The 17,823-nt window shown below is 37.3% G+C and overlaps 1 protein-coding gene and 1 long non-coding RNA gene across 2 annotated transcripts; both read right to left on the bottom strand.

Annotated features, from left to right (window-relative positions):
* Positions 1-7,645: 7,645 nt before the first annotated feature.
* LOC119792846 lies at positions 7,646-9,869 on the bottom strand. Its single transcript, XR_005282032.1, has 3 exons — positions 9,714-9,869; positions 8,753-8,842; positions 7,646-8,526 (listed from the first exon to the last, which is right to left on the bottom strand). It is a non-coding gene; the product is annotated as an uncharacterized LOC119792846 (long non-coding RNA).
* A 2,155-nt stretch (positions 9,870-12,024) lies between these two features.
* atp6ap2 (ATPase H+ transporting accessory protein 2) lies at positions 12,025-17,055 on the bottom strand. Its single transcript, XM_038299673.1, has 9 exons — positions 16,899-17,055; positions 14,739-14,869; positions 14,499-14,627; positions 14,325-14,420; positions 14,091-14,228; positions 13,904-13,957; positions 13,665-13,814; positions 13,460-13,579; positions 12,025-12,843 (listed from the first exon to the last, which is right to left on the bottom strand). The coding sequence occupies exons 1-9, from the start codon at positions 16,972-16,974 to the stop codon at positions 12,649-12,651; spliced, it is 1,089 nt and encodes a 362-aa protein (XP_038155601.1). The 5' UTR covers positions 16,975-17,055; the 3' UTR covers positions 12,025-12,648.
* Positions 17,056-17,823: the final 768 nt, after the last annotated feature.

Raw genomic sequence — 17,823 nt, 5'->3', positions numbered from 1 at the left:
AAAATGTTTGTGAAATAAAAATGAAATCCTTTACATTTTTGGGCTTTAACATGTTTAGAGCTTGACTGTGTTTATTCTAAGTGCTGCCATTGCTAACCGTGTGAGGAAAGAATAGAGAATAAATGTTTAATTAAGAGTTTAGAAAGGAGAATGATATGTATATTTTACAGGGAGAAGGTAGAATTAAAACATCAATTTAGAACCATATATTTAAACTTTTATCTGGGTTTAGTCTTCGTTTTTCTGCAGCCTTTGTTTGACTCTTCAGGTGAATAATTTCATCCCATCTGTCACCAGTAATAATACAATTTATTCATTGAGGACTAATTTTTCTAGGTGTTCAAAACATTCAACACTGGATGGTTTCACCTAAACCATTAAAAGTTCTGAATAGGACCCTTTCTTACAAAATTATTCTACATAGTTTGCTGATGTCCATTTCTGCTCTGGGCTTTCTATGTGCTGATTAAGGTCTTTATTTCTACTCTAGGATGCACTGAGGAAGGGGTCTGATAAGCGGAGGCTTTTATTTCTGTTAAGGGAAACACAGTTTTTTCTTTTTTTCTGACAAAGAAATATTTAATAGATCAAACCTTTCTCTAATTCCGTAGTATGGGTTTAATAAAGGTTTACTCACAGCTTATCAGCTGTCCTTTAATCTGAACAAATCCAAATGAATAGTCTGGGTCAGTTGCTCCCAAATGCGGAAGCGTGCCCCCTAGCGTAATAGAAATAAAGTAAGTAAATGGACCATTTGGAGCGTATTTTTATATTGATAACATCCTGAAAAAAAATCGAAACCCCAATAACTAGTAAAATGAAGCTTTGAATTTAAAATACATTTTCAATTTTGTGGTAGTCTCGTGATTTAAAGGATATTGTAGCTTTTTTTCTAAACCTAGCCATCAGCAAAACGCACACGAGGACCAGCAAAATGTCCTCCCTTTACGACAATCGCTCCACAGTGTGACTGTGAAATAACAAAAAAGGTCCCCACAATGATGCCGAGGACCATATACACACATATATACATAGATATAAATATGTATGTATGCACAGATTGATGTTTTTATTGATTAAATCTCCTTAAACCTGACTAACTCCCACAGGCACATTCAGCAACCTAAAATAAAGCATTGAGTTTTTATCTGTTTATATCTGGCAGGTCTAGGGATGCCTTTGGTAGCGTCTAGCACCGTGGCTTTTCTTTACCCCGCTGCTAGATTTAGTTTTTTAGATGTTAACGAGTCTGACAGGTCTAGGGATGCCTCAGGTAGCGTCTAGCGCCGTGGCTTTTCTTTACCCCGCTGCTAGATTTAGTTTTTTAGATGTTAAGGAGTCTGGCAGGTCCAGGGATGCCTCAGGTAGCGTCTAGCGCCGTGGCTTTTCTTTACCCCGCTGCTAGATTTAGTTTTTTAGATGTTAAGGAGTCTGGCAGGTCCAGGGATGCCTCAGGTAGCGTCTAGCGCCGTGGCTTTTCTTTACCCCGCTGCTAGATTTAGTTTTTTAGATGTTAAGGAGTCTGGCAGGTCCAGGGATGCCTCAGGTAGCGTCTAGCGCCGTGGCTTTTCTTTACCCCGCTGCTAGATTTAGTTTTTTAGATGTTAAGGAGTCTGACAGGTCTAGGGATGCCTCAGGTAGCGTCTAGCGCCGTGGCTTTTCTTTACCCCGCTGCTAGATTTAGTTTTTTAGATGTTAAGGAGTCTGGCAGGTCCAGGGATGCCTCAGGTAGCGTCTAGCGCCGTGGCTTTTCTTTACCCCGCTGCTAGATTTAGTTTTTTAGATGTTAAGGAGTCTGGCAGGTCCAGGGATGCCTCAGGTAGCGTCTAGCGCCGTGGCTCTTCTTTACCCCGCTGCTAGGTTTTAATTTAAGTTTTAAATGTTACGAATTTTCCTTTAGCACAGAAATCTGAGCAGAGACATACTAACAATTTCTAAAAGGTATGAAACAGGAGAGCTGGATAAGGCAGAAACAATCTAACATGCTCTACGTCTAGACAGAACTGGACAATCTCCTAGCTAACAGACGCCAAACCAAACAATCCAAGGATTGATTTAAAAACGAGGTTTGAACAGAAGAAACACAGAATGGAGGCAAATGAACTAAATTAAATCCTGGAGGCAAACCAAACCGAGGCAACAGCCGGACATCGTGGCTGGGGATGCATCGAAACCTTTGAGGAGTGAGACATCCCTGCTGAGGACTAATAACCGGAGGTCAAACTATGATCCTAAAGGTCTAAAAGTGGAGATGAGGAAAACTTCAAGTCTAGAGGCAGAGGGACCAGGCTGTAGTGGAGCAGAGGTCACTAACTCCAGTCCTCTGCAGCAGCTTTTCTGCAGCTTTCAGGTGCATCTCTCCTCCAAAACACCAGGATCAAACAGCTCTACAGAGCTGAATGACTGATGAGGGAATTCAGACGTTTGATTCAGGTCTGATGGAGAAGAGATGTGACTGAAAGCTGCAGCATAGCAGCTCTGGAGGAGTGGAGCTGAAAAGCCCTGATCTATAGAATGACAATGCTGCTGGAGACAAACTAGATCCAGAATAGAACAGTGGCAAAGATTGCTGTGGTCACCAGTTGCACTGGTCTCTGGGATGATGGTGAGAAGATAAAGACGATGCTTGGAGGGACTAATTGATTTCAGAGCAGTTTGAAGCAGAGGAAAGGACTGATTTAGGGATGTGGATTGTGAATGGCCCCGACTGTTAGAACCCGCTTTCAGCTGTGAGTTGATCTAGTTCTAGATGTTCCTCAGTTAGTTTTCAGGCCTAGTTTAAGGGAAAGAACCTGTGCAGAAATACTCTCCATATGATCTGTGCCAGTTCTGACCGCAGTGGATCTCTTCTTTGTTTGTGAATCCCATGTCGGACCGAGCCTCTCCAAGCTTTGGGCCGTCAGAAGATGCTGATGAGATCTACGGCGACCAAACCAGAGGAGCAGTAAACAGTGAGAGCATGTTCAGTAAGGAGACACAATAATCCATCATTTAAATATTAAGTCAACATTTCAGGAGGCCTCACTTAGTTTTTCATGTATTTTCAGGAACTGTGGACGTCCAAAATCAGAACTGCTGTGAGGAACCGGTACATCCAGGATGCTGAGGAGCCTCCTAGTCCCCACCTGAGGACGGCACAGAGGAAAACGTGCAGTAAGCCTTTATTAACACGACAAACAGACAACTCAAGCTTCCCAGGCCGAACACAGAGAGACCAAGAAGACTATTTAAACAACATCCTGCCCCAGATTTAAACTTGGTGTCGAGGAAATTCTGTAGATTAATTTAGCTTCTTTTTTACAGGAGAATCAGGTTGAATATGGAAGCAGCGTTCTATCAGTCGGATCTCAGTAGAACAGAGTCCCGCCACATGTATTTGGAGGTATGTTGGTTGTTTGACTATAGATGCATCACATGCAGACAGTCTATGACTCTGAAGATGCTTTGCTTTCATTGATTAATGAGCTGAAGCAGAGGATGGAGAACACAGACCACCAAGGAGGAGAAACATGGCTCTTCTGCTCGTCTCTCCAACATTCTGGAGTCCTGGAATGAAAAACGAGGACGACCCCCCAGCTAAACCATCAGTCTGCTCCACCCAGAAAGAAGGTAAAGAACCTTTATTGCTTCCAGATGTTCATCAGTAGTGGTGATGACAATAAAAACAGATCCAGAACAAATAGATTCAAAAGCCAAAACTATCCCATCAAGGTGGTCGAACCTTTAATTCTTCTTTCTATCATGAAGGGATGTTCACCTCAATTTAACTCTATAACCAAAACTTTACCAGAACCAGAAGTTCTGACTTTTCCATTAGACCACAGATAAACAGTTCAGAAGCAGCTTCTGATTCAATATGGGAGAATTTCCCCCCTGGTTGATCTCTGAAGGGTTTTTAGATCTAATTAAAGCAGAGAAACGACCGACTGTAGACTCCAACAAATGCAGCATTTTCAGGCATTTACTCCAAGCATCCATTGTCTACAGTTACCACTGCTGTTAACTTTAGCTTCTCCCTGTGTGTTTTCCTCTTCTCTCGGTTAAATTAACACCTCTCTCAGTGTTTCTGTGTTTAAATTTCACAGACTAGTGTGTTCTCTCACTAACTCCTGTTCTTCTCTTCCAGCAGATTTCTTCCGTCATCTCCTCATTGGACCGGCACCTCTTGGACGTCTGCTGTTCTGTTAAAGACCCGCTCTGCTGCAGTAGATGGGCGCTGACACGGAGCCGGGTTCTGCTGGAGGATCCTTCCTGCTTAAAGCTAGTTTTCCTCTCTACTCTCACCACTTCATTGCTCAGGAGGAGGAAATGCTACAAGATTAATGACTGGATGCGGTTGGCTGAGCTTCCTTGGATTTAAGACATTTCTCTAAACGCCAAAATAGACTTAATTTATCTTTACCATATTGTAAAAAGGATCTAATTGGACTTTTATGATTGATTTCATTCTGTGTTTGTGTTGAATTGTGTTACATGTTTCTGTTTTAAAGCTCTCGTGTAAATTGCCTTGAGATGACTTGTTTCTATTTCGCTAGACTAAATTATATTAAATCCTGCCTACTGGTTCTGTTTCTACTAAGGGATCTGTCCTTTTATTTTATATTCACCTGTTATTTTTTACTATAATAAAACTTTGATTCAAGTCATTTGAACAGGATCTGTTGGTCTTTTTTAGTAAATTTTGTTGAAATAAGTGGTTGTAAATGGGTTCTTTATAAATAAACCATATTACTATATGTGAGGTAGTTTGGTCAAGGATCAGCAAGGTGAACAAAACAAACAGCATCAGCCTCCGGTTCCAGATTCCTCTGAGGATTTTTATTCGGCACTTTTCCCTCTGACAACCATCTCCCTGAGCTTCCAAGATCTCAGTGCCTGTAAAACCAATTGGCAACACACCTGCACTGGAGTGGACCGAGCCACGATTAAACAGGTAGAAAACAAACAAAGTCTAAACAGAGAAACAAGAATAGAATGATTAATCTAATTTACAAACTCATCTACATAATGAAACGGTCTACAAAATAAACAATGTGATAGAAGATAACTCAACAGTGTACTTTAAAGAAAAACAGAGCATTACTCCAAAGAAAACCCTCTAAATGGAAGAACCCAGCAAGGCACTCAAGTGTAATTTATGCATTTTATACTGTAAAATAATCAATATACCAACAAAGTAGTTTCACAAATATAGTTGCTACTCCTCTGTAGAAACAGAAATAGGTCTCTGGTGTCTTTTTAGACTGCTAAATGTTGTTTAAAATCAGGTTTAAAAAAAAATGCTGAATGTTGGAACCGTAAATCATTACCAGTCTTATGTTTACATTTGATCACTGCTGCACCTTAAAAATGGAAACGTCTAGAGAGCTTTACGGAACAAAATTTATTTTTGTATACCTATATAGTCTGTCTAAGTCTTAAGTCTGATATATATATATATATATATATATATATATATATATATATATATATATATATATATATATATATATGTATATATAAAGAGAGAGAGAGAAACATTTAAAAAACTACACTGGAGTGATCACTATGCAGAATGATGAGAAACATTTGGGTAGCGTCCATAATTTACTCGAAACAAAGTTATTTAGAATGTTTTTAGAGCATAAACAGTAGTGTATAGGATTTCCTAAAAGCGCGCGCCTGCCAGTTCACGACGCTACGGAAACCGCGGCAGACCAAGCCAGATGAAAGTGCGCATTCAGCTCGGCAAAGAACTCATGCTCTTCCTCAACACTGAATTCCTCAGACATTTTTCTTTCGTTGTTTCTTTCTTTGCACAGGTAAACAGCACATTTCTTCTTCTACGCTTGCATTATCGGCAGAGCAGACGCTGAATGCGCACTTTCATCTGGTTTGGTCTGCCGCGGTTTCCGTAGACTCGTGAACGCGCTTTTAGGAAATCCTACACACTACTGTTTATGCTCTAAAAACATTCTAAATGACTTCGTTTCGAGTAAATTATGGACGCTACCCACTCAGGACACTTGGAATATATTGGACGAGCAGTATGGACGAATATTGACACGTTTTTTGTGGACTTTTATGGACCTTTCTGTCTCGGGCACCGTAGACCTCCATTATTTGAATGTCAGCAGACAGCAAGAAGCCTCCCAGATCTCCAGATGCATTTGAGATATCAAAAAAGTACTCCAGAGTGTTGTTCAGCATGGGGGTGAGTAGAAAATGAAGGCTAATCATGTTTTGGGTGTACTATTCCTTTAACACCCACCAGCAGAAACACCCACCTACCCAACTGACAGACGGAATCTCACTATACATCAGCCAATCTTATCCTCCCCTCTCTCATGACAAGGCGCGCACAAGTCCTATCATGAAAAAAATGTTCATTGTGCGACCTGAGTAACGCGCATTAACGGGGTGTCTGCAATTAAAACTGCGTTATAGTTACAGTCAAAGTAATTAGTAAGATTACTCGTTACTTTGAACGCCGTTAGTCCCATCACTGCTGTAGGACAGTGTTCACCATCCTTTTTTTGTACCGTGAACCCCTTTGGGCATTCTTCTTACCATGAGTACCCCCCTCAGCCAAAAGTAATGATGACTGTCCAAAAGTGGAATGCACAATGACTAATTATAAAATAAAGAGTACTTTAATTTAAACTTTTTAACTTGAGCGTTTAGTTCTTTGGAATTTTATTCTTCCCATCTCAAATTAAAACAACATTAATATGTTGCCCAGAAGTTAGTAAAGAATCAAAATACAGTAAATACTAAATAAAATCATAATATAATTCTGCCTATATACAACTGGAGCTCTTCTGAGTAACTCCCCTACGATCACATTTAAACTGGAGGATTTCAGAACAAAATACTGAACAAAAATTATAGTCAGAAGGACTCCGTTTATTTTACATAGTTTTTAGCATTCATGACACTTAAGCTTACTTTGATCAGGTGTGGGAAAACAGCTGATGCAAGGCTGTTTGCTACATGCAGTCTGTTCCTCTGCTTGGTTTTGTAGTTTGTTAAAGCTGAAGGTGTACTCAAACAAACAGGAATAATGTACTTTTTGTCAAAAAAAAGCTTGTGTAATTTTTTCCGGTGGGTCCTAGCAAAGCAGAATAGATCCAAGCCCTACTTTTTAATTTACCAGTATTACCTGAAAAATTATATATTGTCATGTGGCTCTTGCAATTCACTCGCTGACCACTAGGCTGTAAGAGATGATCAGCTAAAAAGATACATTGTTATGATGCCAGCAGCTCTCTGCAAACTTTACAGAAGAGGTGTGTTTTTATTAAAATATCAACATGCACACAAATACCCTGTTTACTAATCCTGTGATTACTGGGGATAAATTATTACATTTGTATTTCTTAAGGTAGTATTCAAGTTAAGGGAAATCATTACAAATGCTTTTTTGTAAAACAACTCAAAACAAGCACTCTTTACCTTCCAATAAAGTTAAAAGGTAAGTTAAAGTGTCTTTTCACAAAAAAATAAAATAAAGATTTGGTCCTAATTACCAACAGAAATGCAAATTGATTAATAATTAGGGACTTATTGAAGAAAAAAAAAAGCATTTGTAAATGAGTATCTGTAGATCTATACAAACTTCACTAGAAAATTGAATTAAAATGAGCAACACAAGGATTAAGATCTGTTTCCAAATATGCATCAAGTAAAAGCGTTTATTTATTTGGTCTGAAATCAATTGTACAGACATTAAAACCGGATATAATTAAAACCCCAGGCATATTTATAAACATGAGGTTGGTGGTTAGCCATGTGTCTTTTTTATCATCTGGTAACATATCTCATGTCCTCTTGCCTTTTACATGATGCTTGCTCAGTGTTATTGAACATCTTGTTGGAATTTTTATTTATTATTACCCAAACAGTGCTTTTAAGTCATAATTTTGGCTACTGATGTAACAGCAAGAACATCAGGCCTGCTCAGCCTCTGGATGCAGAGGTTGGTGAGCCGGCCCTCACACGCTGCAGTACATGAATGTAGGCCTTTCTCACAGGAAACACGTTGATGAACCACACACACTTTCAGTTCTATCAACCTAAATGCCCTATTTACTTTCGGTAAAGCCACATCACATCAAAAAGGAAAAAAACAATCCCCACCCCTGATGTCAACAGTTGCACTCGTTTTCAAAATGTCTTCTGTGAAAAAGGCCATCTAATGGGACATCTAATGGGACATTCTGAGCTAGACACTGGGAACTGAACAACTGGAAAGTATTTAGCTTTTAGATTTTTGTCAAAAATAACATCAACCATCTTATTTGTGTATTTATCTAATTATTACAGTTCTATCAAACCTATCAAATATACATCTGATATTTCAAAATGGAGTTGACCACAGTTCCAGTGTCCAGACAGAAATTTAACGTCAGGAGCCACAGTTTTGCACAGCTGGCCCTGAGGAAGTCCCTGCTGCTGCTGCTCCTACGCCGACATCTTCATCATGTTTTGGGTTCAGGGCAACAGTTGAGGAAGATTTCATCGACTTCCGGTCGGATTTCTTTTGAGCTACAAGAGAAAGATAAGTAAGACATGACATATCATAAATGACCAGGAGTTGTAAAGGAGAGAATAAAACAAAAACAAAAAACATTTCTTGCATCAATCGCACAGATATGTTAAAAAAAAAGCTATATTAGGATTAACCAACTTCCAAAAGGTTCTTCCAAGGTTCATTTAATGGAAACATATTTACCAAAGGTTAAATAATCAGTATGACATGTTATTTTCTTACCTTTTGCACTACATGGTGTTTGGATGGGTTTTTCCTCTGGCTCGCCGTCAGCGACAGAGGCCCTGATCTTCCTCACCACGTAGGCGCAAGCTGAGAATGTAAGAGTCCAACATTCTTTATTCATTTTTATTTCTCTTTCTAAATGTATTTATTTAACCCTTAATTTAGACAGGAACATTTCTTTAGACCTAGCGTCTCATTTACAAGCGAGGCCTTTTGCACAAAAGATAATAGTTAACAGCATAAAAAAAAAACAGTAATGGTACAGAATACGTACATCATTCAGATAATTCAAAATTTTTACTGGCAAAAAATATACACAATAAATATGACGGTAAAGCTTTAAATGATGATTTATTGAAATATGTTTCTTTTATTGTAGGTCTAGTGCAAATTTTTTAATGCAGTCTGATTGCATTTTTTTTAAACACAAATCAAATCACATGAGCAACAGGAAAACAATGTTCACCATTGTTCAAGATGACAGAAAAAGCTGAGTCATTCTATGTATATTTTAACAATAGATGGTTAAAAAACAAAAACAAACTGATAGCTATTTGTAAACAAGACATAATGATATAAAACAAATAAAATACAATTACAACACATCTATAAACTAAAATTTAAAACTAAAATAAACCCAGACGACTCTTAAAATGAGCGAATGTTAAACTGAGAAGCAATAAGATAAGATCTAGGAGCTGGTAAAGCTAAGGGGCACTTCCTTGTTTTATTATCTGTACAGCTGAACCCTACACCTGAAGATTTAATGACTTAATCTACGTTGCGCCAGATACAATAATATAAAAATAAAATTAATTCTGGTATCTAAATAATATTTAAAAGGGTATAGATAGATGTTTTTTAACAAGAAAAATATATATTTAAATAATTTCACTACCTTTCTATTAAGTGTGGTCGTTATACAATTTTTAAACTTGAATAAATAAGCAGTTTTTACCTTTTACCAACAGTCACACCATTCGTCAGAGCTGCTATAGGTTGCAGTTTCGATAAACTTGTAAATCGCAGTTATCCGGCTTGTTTCCCTCTGTAAGGACAGCTGTTTTCTAATGTCGACTTCCTGTATCTCTGAGGATTAATAGATTGTTGTAGAAGAAATATAACCAATCACAGACTGAGAGCAATACAGAGGCGGGGCTTGGTCAATTGTGATTGGCTGAGCCGTTACGCAACGTAAAACAAAATGAACCTCATTTAAAGAGATACGCTTGTAATACGGAGATACATAATCAGGAATGTTGACTTTATGGAAGTCAGATAAGCGATTACACAAGTTCCATCTGGTATCCAGCTCTATTGATTACTGATGTATCTCAATAATATAATATTACCATACATTTTTTTTATTACATTCTAAGTCTTTATTTCTGAAACTTTTGATGACTGTGAACAGTGGCGGTTCTAGGCAGAGTTTACAAGTAGAGCAAGGGTGGGGCAAGTTTATTTATTTATTTTTTTTAATGGGGACGCTGAACAAAAGAAAGACAAACAAACAGAGCAAGAGCACCATTTTTGTATTGAATCACAAAGCCAATGATGCAAAATCCTCATCAAACAGATGAGAACATTGATCCTGGAGCTTAGACATTGACAATTTTTATTTTCATTTTGTATGCATGGTGTGTACAAAGTGACAATGCAAGCTTAAAGCTTACTGCAATTTCTAAGGTTAAAGTAAATTTAAAGGGAAAAGATATTAAAACTTGTCAAAGGGATGATTTAGTAACGCGCTCTTCTGTCAGCACATATAATGATAATTTATTTATTTAGAATTAAACTACAAAAACTGATCTAAAACATTACAAAAAGTCTAGCTGCCTTTAATTTGAGGTGGTAATTATGATAGGCTGTTAAAATAATTAGTATTTTGCTATTAAAAAATTAGATAAAAGTTATGCACTTGAAATAAGTTCAAGGATATTTTTTTTCCATTTTAAATGTAAATCATCTTATTCCTTTGGCAAATTATCTAACCTCAATTTCAGTAAAGTTTTCCGATGAAGTCAAGCAAAAATAAACATATTTCAAGATAAATGTATGTACAAATGTAAGTTATATGTTGAATATTTAAGTTTTGTAGAGTGGTTTTCAGCACAGGGGCCATGCCAGCAACTGGGGCCAGTCTATTATCGCCCATTATTATAAATACTGCACACATTTTAAGTTTCACTTAAATACCAATAACTGTTCCCTATAAAAAGGACTTGATTCCTACGTATACTGGAAAGGTACCAATAGTCTGCTTTGATGCTTAAATGGCCAACAAACTCATCTGACCTAAATCCCACAGAAAAAAACCACAGTGTGGTATGGTCAGGAAGAAGACAAGCTTATAGTGCAAGCCCTTTGGGAAACTCCCAATGGGACAGCACACACAAGTGAACACTGCACCCTCAATGGCGCCCCAAGGGAGCAGTGTGGCAGGCAGTACCATGCTCAGGGTGCCTCAGTCATGGAGGAGGATGGGGGAGAGCACTGGTTAATTACTCCCCCCACCAACCTGGCGGGTCGGGAGCCGAACCGGTAACCTTTGGGATCCAAGTCTGACACGACTGCCTAGTTCCTAATAAGGCAACATGTGCTTTAAAACACCTCAGTGTGGCCGAATGCATGATTGTCTTCAACCGTTGATGCTACAATTCATACTAAAAATAATCACAAACAAGAAAATGCTGAAGTTACATCCCTCTGTAAAGTATAGTTGAATTGTAACAACTTAACATTTTCAATTAAATTCTACCATACTAACATAAACCTTGATTTTTATGTAGATGTTAGCAGAAAGAGATCATGAATGTTGGTCTGCAACTAACACTTATTTTGCAAATTGATTAACCTGTTTTTGTTTTTTTTGTTGTTGATAATCAGATACCTAAAGGTTACGTAAAGAAGACTTTAAACAAAATTAAACCAGGTGAAACAAAAAGGTTTCCACTTGAGGAGTTCCGGATAGAGCGTATTGGCAAATGTTTACATATTCTTTTTACAATTTTGTGATAATTACTGCTCTAAGTGGGTTGTTCTTTCACCTAAAGGTAGTTTTACAGCCTCTATACTCCAGTTAATCGATTACTGAATTAGTTGGCGATTATTTCTATAATAGATTAATCCGATTGTTTCAACCATACATTAATGCTTTTTTTTTTCCTCAAATGTTTGCAGGCCCCAAAGTGCATTTGTCAAAATGTAATACCCAAAATCATTTTTATTTCATACTTGCTTAACTGCTACATTAAATTCACAACAAGTTGATACATGTAATAATTTATTTTTGAGCAATTATTGCAGTTCACAGACCTCTTATAGAATTGCAACAGCAAACATATGGGATGCATGTTTTTTTTTTTCTTCAACACAGTCCAGCCTGTTATTTAGAGACGAAGCACACAAAACACCACCACAGGTTTTCACGTATTTGTAATATTCAATATATACATATAGACTTCTCTTTAACTTAAACCTTTAACACTTTCATACAGCTAAACACAAAAAGAAACCAGACTAATCTAATTTCTTAACACATTTTTACAATAAAGAAAATACACGTGCAATCATCAGGGAGAAAAGATTTTAGCATTTAAAAGAAGGAATGATTTGAGCTGTGAAGGTGAAAAGAGGAAGGCCAGATGTATTCAGTTCACATTCTAGAAGAAGATGTTGATCCTAAGATAATGCTGACATAACTTCCTCTGTTATTTCATATTATCATTTTATATCAGTGCTGTAAACTCAAAGGTGATTCAGTACTGTGCTCTTCTTCTCATTCAGCCACCACAGATAATTAGATATTTTTAATTACACCAGACCTCACGCAAACACAAATATCCACTGAAGAACACTAAGGAAGCAGCAGGAGGAGGCAACAACATGTCTCAGTCCATTCTGATCTTCTGATTGGTCATCCTGTAGATGATGCTGTCATATCCTGGGTCCATATTCCAGAGGTTGTAAGAAATGGCGATGACGGCGAGGGCCAGAGCGATCATCAGCCACAGCACGATGTTGAACACCACAGCATACTGAAAGTTGTACTTATAGGCCAGGTTGTAAGGGCTGTCAGGGTTACTCTGAAGGGGGGGGAAAAAAAACAACCACACAAAACATATGTAAACATATCAAGTGAATTTGGTTATATGGCAGTTGCTAGGTACAGCCTCGTAATAAAAACATATCTGTGGATAAGGCTTGTTTACTTTCTCAGTCAAAACCAGCACCTCCTTTATATGATCTTGGGCAGTGCTCCAGGCAATGACAAATTCATTATTAGATTAATAAATATAATATTTAAAGACCATGTAGAAAGACTTTGTGTTTTCACAAAAAATAACTGCCCTTTAGAATAGTTTATCGACAAAAAAAAAAAAAAATCCAGAAATTTCAAGAAATTAGATTTTCTCGTATGCAATTAAAGGATTTTTATTTTAAAAAGCATAAATAAAAATCCTTTAATTGCATAAAGCAAAAAATGCTACTAATGCACCACAATATTTCATTTTAAACTTTAGAGACAGTTTTTTTGCTTTGCATGTTTTCTGAAGTAAACTTTTTTTTTTTTTTTTAAGTCTGATGTTATAAATTGTTCAGTGTTTTTTTCTTCATAAAAACAGAATAATTCTGCTGTCACAAAACACATATGATAAAACACTTTATTAGAAGTTTAAGTTTGGGTCCTTTCAGACTTACAATCTGCTTCGATTGCAGGATTGAACGAGATTTTCTGGTCAAAGGAGCTTCAAAGGTTTTCACAGTAACAACCTCCACCACAGCCCGGTTACCATAGAGCCGATACATGTCTTCTCCAAACTGTGATAAAATAAGACAATGGTAACGCTGAAATAAATTTGAGATAATGCGATGGTTGTTTCAATACCTCAGATCTTCCTCTTACCTTCTGGAGCACAGTAGCAAGAATGGCTGTGGCATCGCGGTACTGAGGAGAGTCTTTGCCGTAAAGGCGACTGAGCTCCTCCAAACCAGACAGCTCCAGAGAATACAGGTCAGGGGAGAAGTCCTTGGCCAAATGTCTGTGCCTCTGGAGCTTTAAGAGGGGATAATCTAAATCAAACCTGATGAACTAAAGTCATTACTAGGAGAGAACGAGGGTCTGTGACATCTATGGTAACTCACCAGAGCAGTGATATCATGCAGAACTTGAACCTCGGACAGGAAGAGCAAATCAGCCTGCAACAGAAAACAAGAGAGAAAAAATTATAGTATGAGGTAAAAACTCTTTTTCAAGTTCATATAACATTTTTGCTTAATCTGACAACATTCAACAAGGCAGATGACGTGACTTTGAATTTTAGGCACTAACTTCTGAATTTCTGCTCAGGGAGTTAAGAGGGAGAGAGGTCAGTACAGAGCCGTCCTGGGAGAGGCGAGCACGGATCTGCTGTAAGGTCACTGGGAGGTCCTCAAACACAGCATTAGCTTTACCAAGCATGTATAGACGCTGAAAAAGACAAAACAAGGTTCAACATCATTTTAAAAAGCATATTTACATGTATTTGTTGTTCTGTTCTTGTTAAGTTGTTTATTTTTTTATTACCTCCTCACTTGGGGCTAGTTGTAGAACTACAGGGGTGTACTCGGAAAACAAAGAGTGGACCGTCTCTGCAACGCTGTCCAGTGTGAAGGGTACTGGCTAGTAGAGGACAAGCCCAACAGCACACTGAGTAAATGTATTCTCATTAGATGGTAGGCTTTGATCTGGTGAACTTACATTTTCCAGGGGATAAGAGGCTACAGCCTGAGGCAAAGAGAGGCTGTCGACTCCTCTAACCACCACTAAAACATTAGCCCGGGGACGCTGGAACAATGGGCCAGCCTGGAGGCCAGGCCATAGCAGATCCTGCGGAAACAGAGCGTCACCATATTTGTTAGACATATGTTGAGATAACATATCTGTAGCCTAACAACACAAAGCCTAACCAATATTTTTTCATTATAAATAAGGAGATACCTCTTGAACAGAGAAGCCCATGGTCAGAGCCACCACATCAGGGACTTTTTCTCCAGAAACTGGCCAGTCACCTTTCTGGAACGACACAAACTCTGGAGCTTGAAGGACTGTGAAGCTGTCACCACTGACACCTGGAGAACAGAGAGGGGCTTGTCAACCTAAGCAAAACCAGATTTCTTAAAAACAAGGTTTTCAGAAACTAATAAAGCTCACTTCAATGTTAGTTGATACTTTGATCTCATTGCAAAATACTACAAAGCTTTAAGTGAGATTTACTACTGCGTTAAGAATTGTTATCATGCTTTGTAAACGCTCTGAGACTTGCACAGATTTTAAGGTAAAATAAAATCAGATAAAAAAGGGATACATCCGTAGCAGTTTGTCAGAAAACCATAACGTGTTGGAGACTCTCCATTTTTAGACAACAAAATTAACATTTTGTAATTCATCACTGAATAAATAAAGTCCTTCCAATGAACACAGCATCATGATCAGAAATGGGGTCTAAACTAATCGCTTTGCTCTTGCTTCAGGATTTCTACCCAGAATTTAAAATCTTTAACTTCTCCATATTTCCATGCTTGAACCAGGATTTGTAGGGCATTTTTTTGAGAAGTGAGAAGCTGCAGTGATGCCGTTTCAGAGACACATGAACAGGAAACATGATTTCAGAGATATATAGGTTTCTTAAAAAATAAAAAGGAGGGTTAGGAAAATAACACAGATTATTTACTTGTAATATTCAAGCAAAAAAAAAAAAAAAAAAAAAAGAAATACAGAATTCAAATGAAAAACTGACTTAATATTATGAATAAATACCATTTTCTAAACTTTTTTGCATTTACAATACACTCATATGCAGATTTCAAGTCATGTTTTTGATCAATTAAAGTATTTTTGTGTTATTTATTAATTTTTTTTATGCATTCTTAATTATTTCAGAAGTTCTCCATATATCTGAAGACCTGCATGCTAAAACAGGTTTACCGATTAGGTTTGCATGGAAATAACTCAAACAGACAAAATTACAAATGGACTGAAATTATTCAAGTAGAGATAGACCAAATTTATTTATTTTTATAAGGCTGATATCAAACGGGTTAGTTTAATATATTATGTTGTGGTGATTTTTTCTTTTTAGGCAGGAATACCCATTTCTCTGTCCATTGATATGATAAAAAACACTCAATTATATATATAAAAAAAAAGGTGACATACGTCTCAGTTTATTTATAAAAAAAATTTTCAGATAAAATTTACTACCAATAAATCAATAACCTAAAATGGAGAGCAAGGTCTTAAGGCATGGATGCTGAGGGCACTGATGGATCAATAAACATTGGCTGAGACAAGATTACAAACCTACAAATATCAAGGGATCAGCTGACTGATGAAATCAGTCTCTCTCTGCTTTAGAGAAACGGTGCTGGAAACATACAGCACACTTTTCAGATGTGCTATTTGTTCTTTTATATGTGAAACCCTTAATATTTCCCTTTAACTTCATAATATCTTTGTAATAGCCTACCAGATTAACACCAAATATAAAGAAATTTAGAGTTTTTGATTGTAACGAGAGAAAAAAATAATATACAAGTGAAAAAACTCTGAAAGCTCTGAAAGTTTGCAGCCTAATGTGAAATCTTGGTACAAAGACGTGAGTAAAACGAAGATGGAGAAATAAACTCGTGACAGGGAGCAGCAGCAAAGATGGAAGCTGAGCGGAACTAATGGGTCACATGACAGCACCCGCAAATTAGCAATAACCAGAAACTAAAAAAACAAACAAAAAAACACAGTATTGGCAATAAATTACATATATTCAATTGGACACAATTGTAATCTCAAAAGGGAAAAACAGACACATTTTAATATTATTGTTAGCATTTAGCCAAATGCGACAGCAAAACCTTCTCTGGATGCGTTGTGAAGCCGTAGCTAAATAATCTGCTAAAAGCTCTAGCATTTAGATGACCTGCATTACAATTTAATTGTAACTGTTAGATGAAGACAGGGAAAACTGAAAAAGCTAAATGCTAATGCTAACTATGACTGTGGACGCGATCTGTCAGATGAGCCCACACTGGAGGCCGAAGCGCTAGAAATAAACATGTTCTTGAAACTATGAATAACAAATGATTATCACTGAACGCTTCCTACCTGCTGCGAAAAGACAGCAAAGGGCTAACGTCAAGGTAAAACAAGCCTTCATCCTTCGGCAGGTTGTCACCGACATTTCTCACCGAGGAACTGCAAGGGTCAGCTGACCTGACGTCATGGCACCGCAGTGCATAATGGGAACGTTTGTAGTTTGTACTATTCTTCTCGATTTCCGGCAGTCCCATGCACAATTAGCGCATTGCTGCCCTCTTCAGGTCACACGATATAAAGCATCAATTAAAGCTTCATTGGGATATAAAGGGGAAGGTAAATCAATCATTAAAAAGAAAGAAACAGAATTTTGGCAAAAGATATGGGATGAAGATAAGAAAGGAAGAAGATTATATAGGGTTCAAAAATCTGTAATTGTACAAAAATTGTGGAGAAAGAAACAGAAGGGAAGAGATAATTTATACTAGATTAAGAACTGGTGACACCTACTTGAATGAGTTTTTGTTTGTACTAGGGAAGAGAAATAATGATTTATGTGAGGGTTGTGAAAGAAAAGAAAATGTGGATCATGTTTTGATGTATTGCATTAAATATGCACCTGAAAGAGAGAGGATGAGTAATTATGGAAAAGGGGAGAGATTGGAGTATTAAATGAATTTTAGTGACAGATGGAGATAGGGAAGAAAATTTGGTTATTTATAAAGCATTGTTTTTATAATTACATAACACAAAAATAAAAAATAGAATATAGTAGGTGGAATTATGAGCTACATACTCATGTACAGTAGGTGGCGGTACGCACCTCTAAGCTGTTTGCAATCCACCATTCAACATAGAAGTAGAACAATTCATTGGGGTATAGATAACAATATAATCCTCATTTTAAATTAAAATAAACCAACTTTGGATCTCTCTTTTGGTTGAAGCTGTGTATAAAATAAATAAATAAATAAATTGCCTGTACTTATATAGC

Source organism: Cyprinodon tularosa, unplaced genomic scaffold (assembly GCF_016077235.1).
Source record: "Cyprinodon tularosa strain WSP-4 unplaced genomic scaffold, ASM1607723v1 ctg432, whole genome shotgun sequence".
Classification (NCBI taxonomy): domain Eukaryota; kingdom Metazoa; phylum Chordata; class Actinopteri; order Cyprinodontiformes; family Cyprinodontidae; genus Cyprinodon; species Cyprinodon tularosa.
The sequence above is the reverse complement of the archived record's forward strand: the minus strand, read 5'-3'. Positions and strand labels throughout refer to the sequence as shown.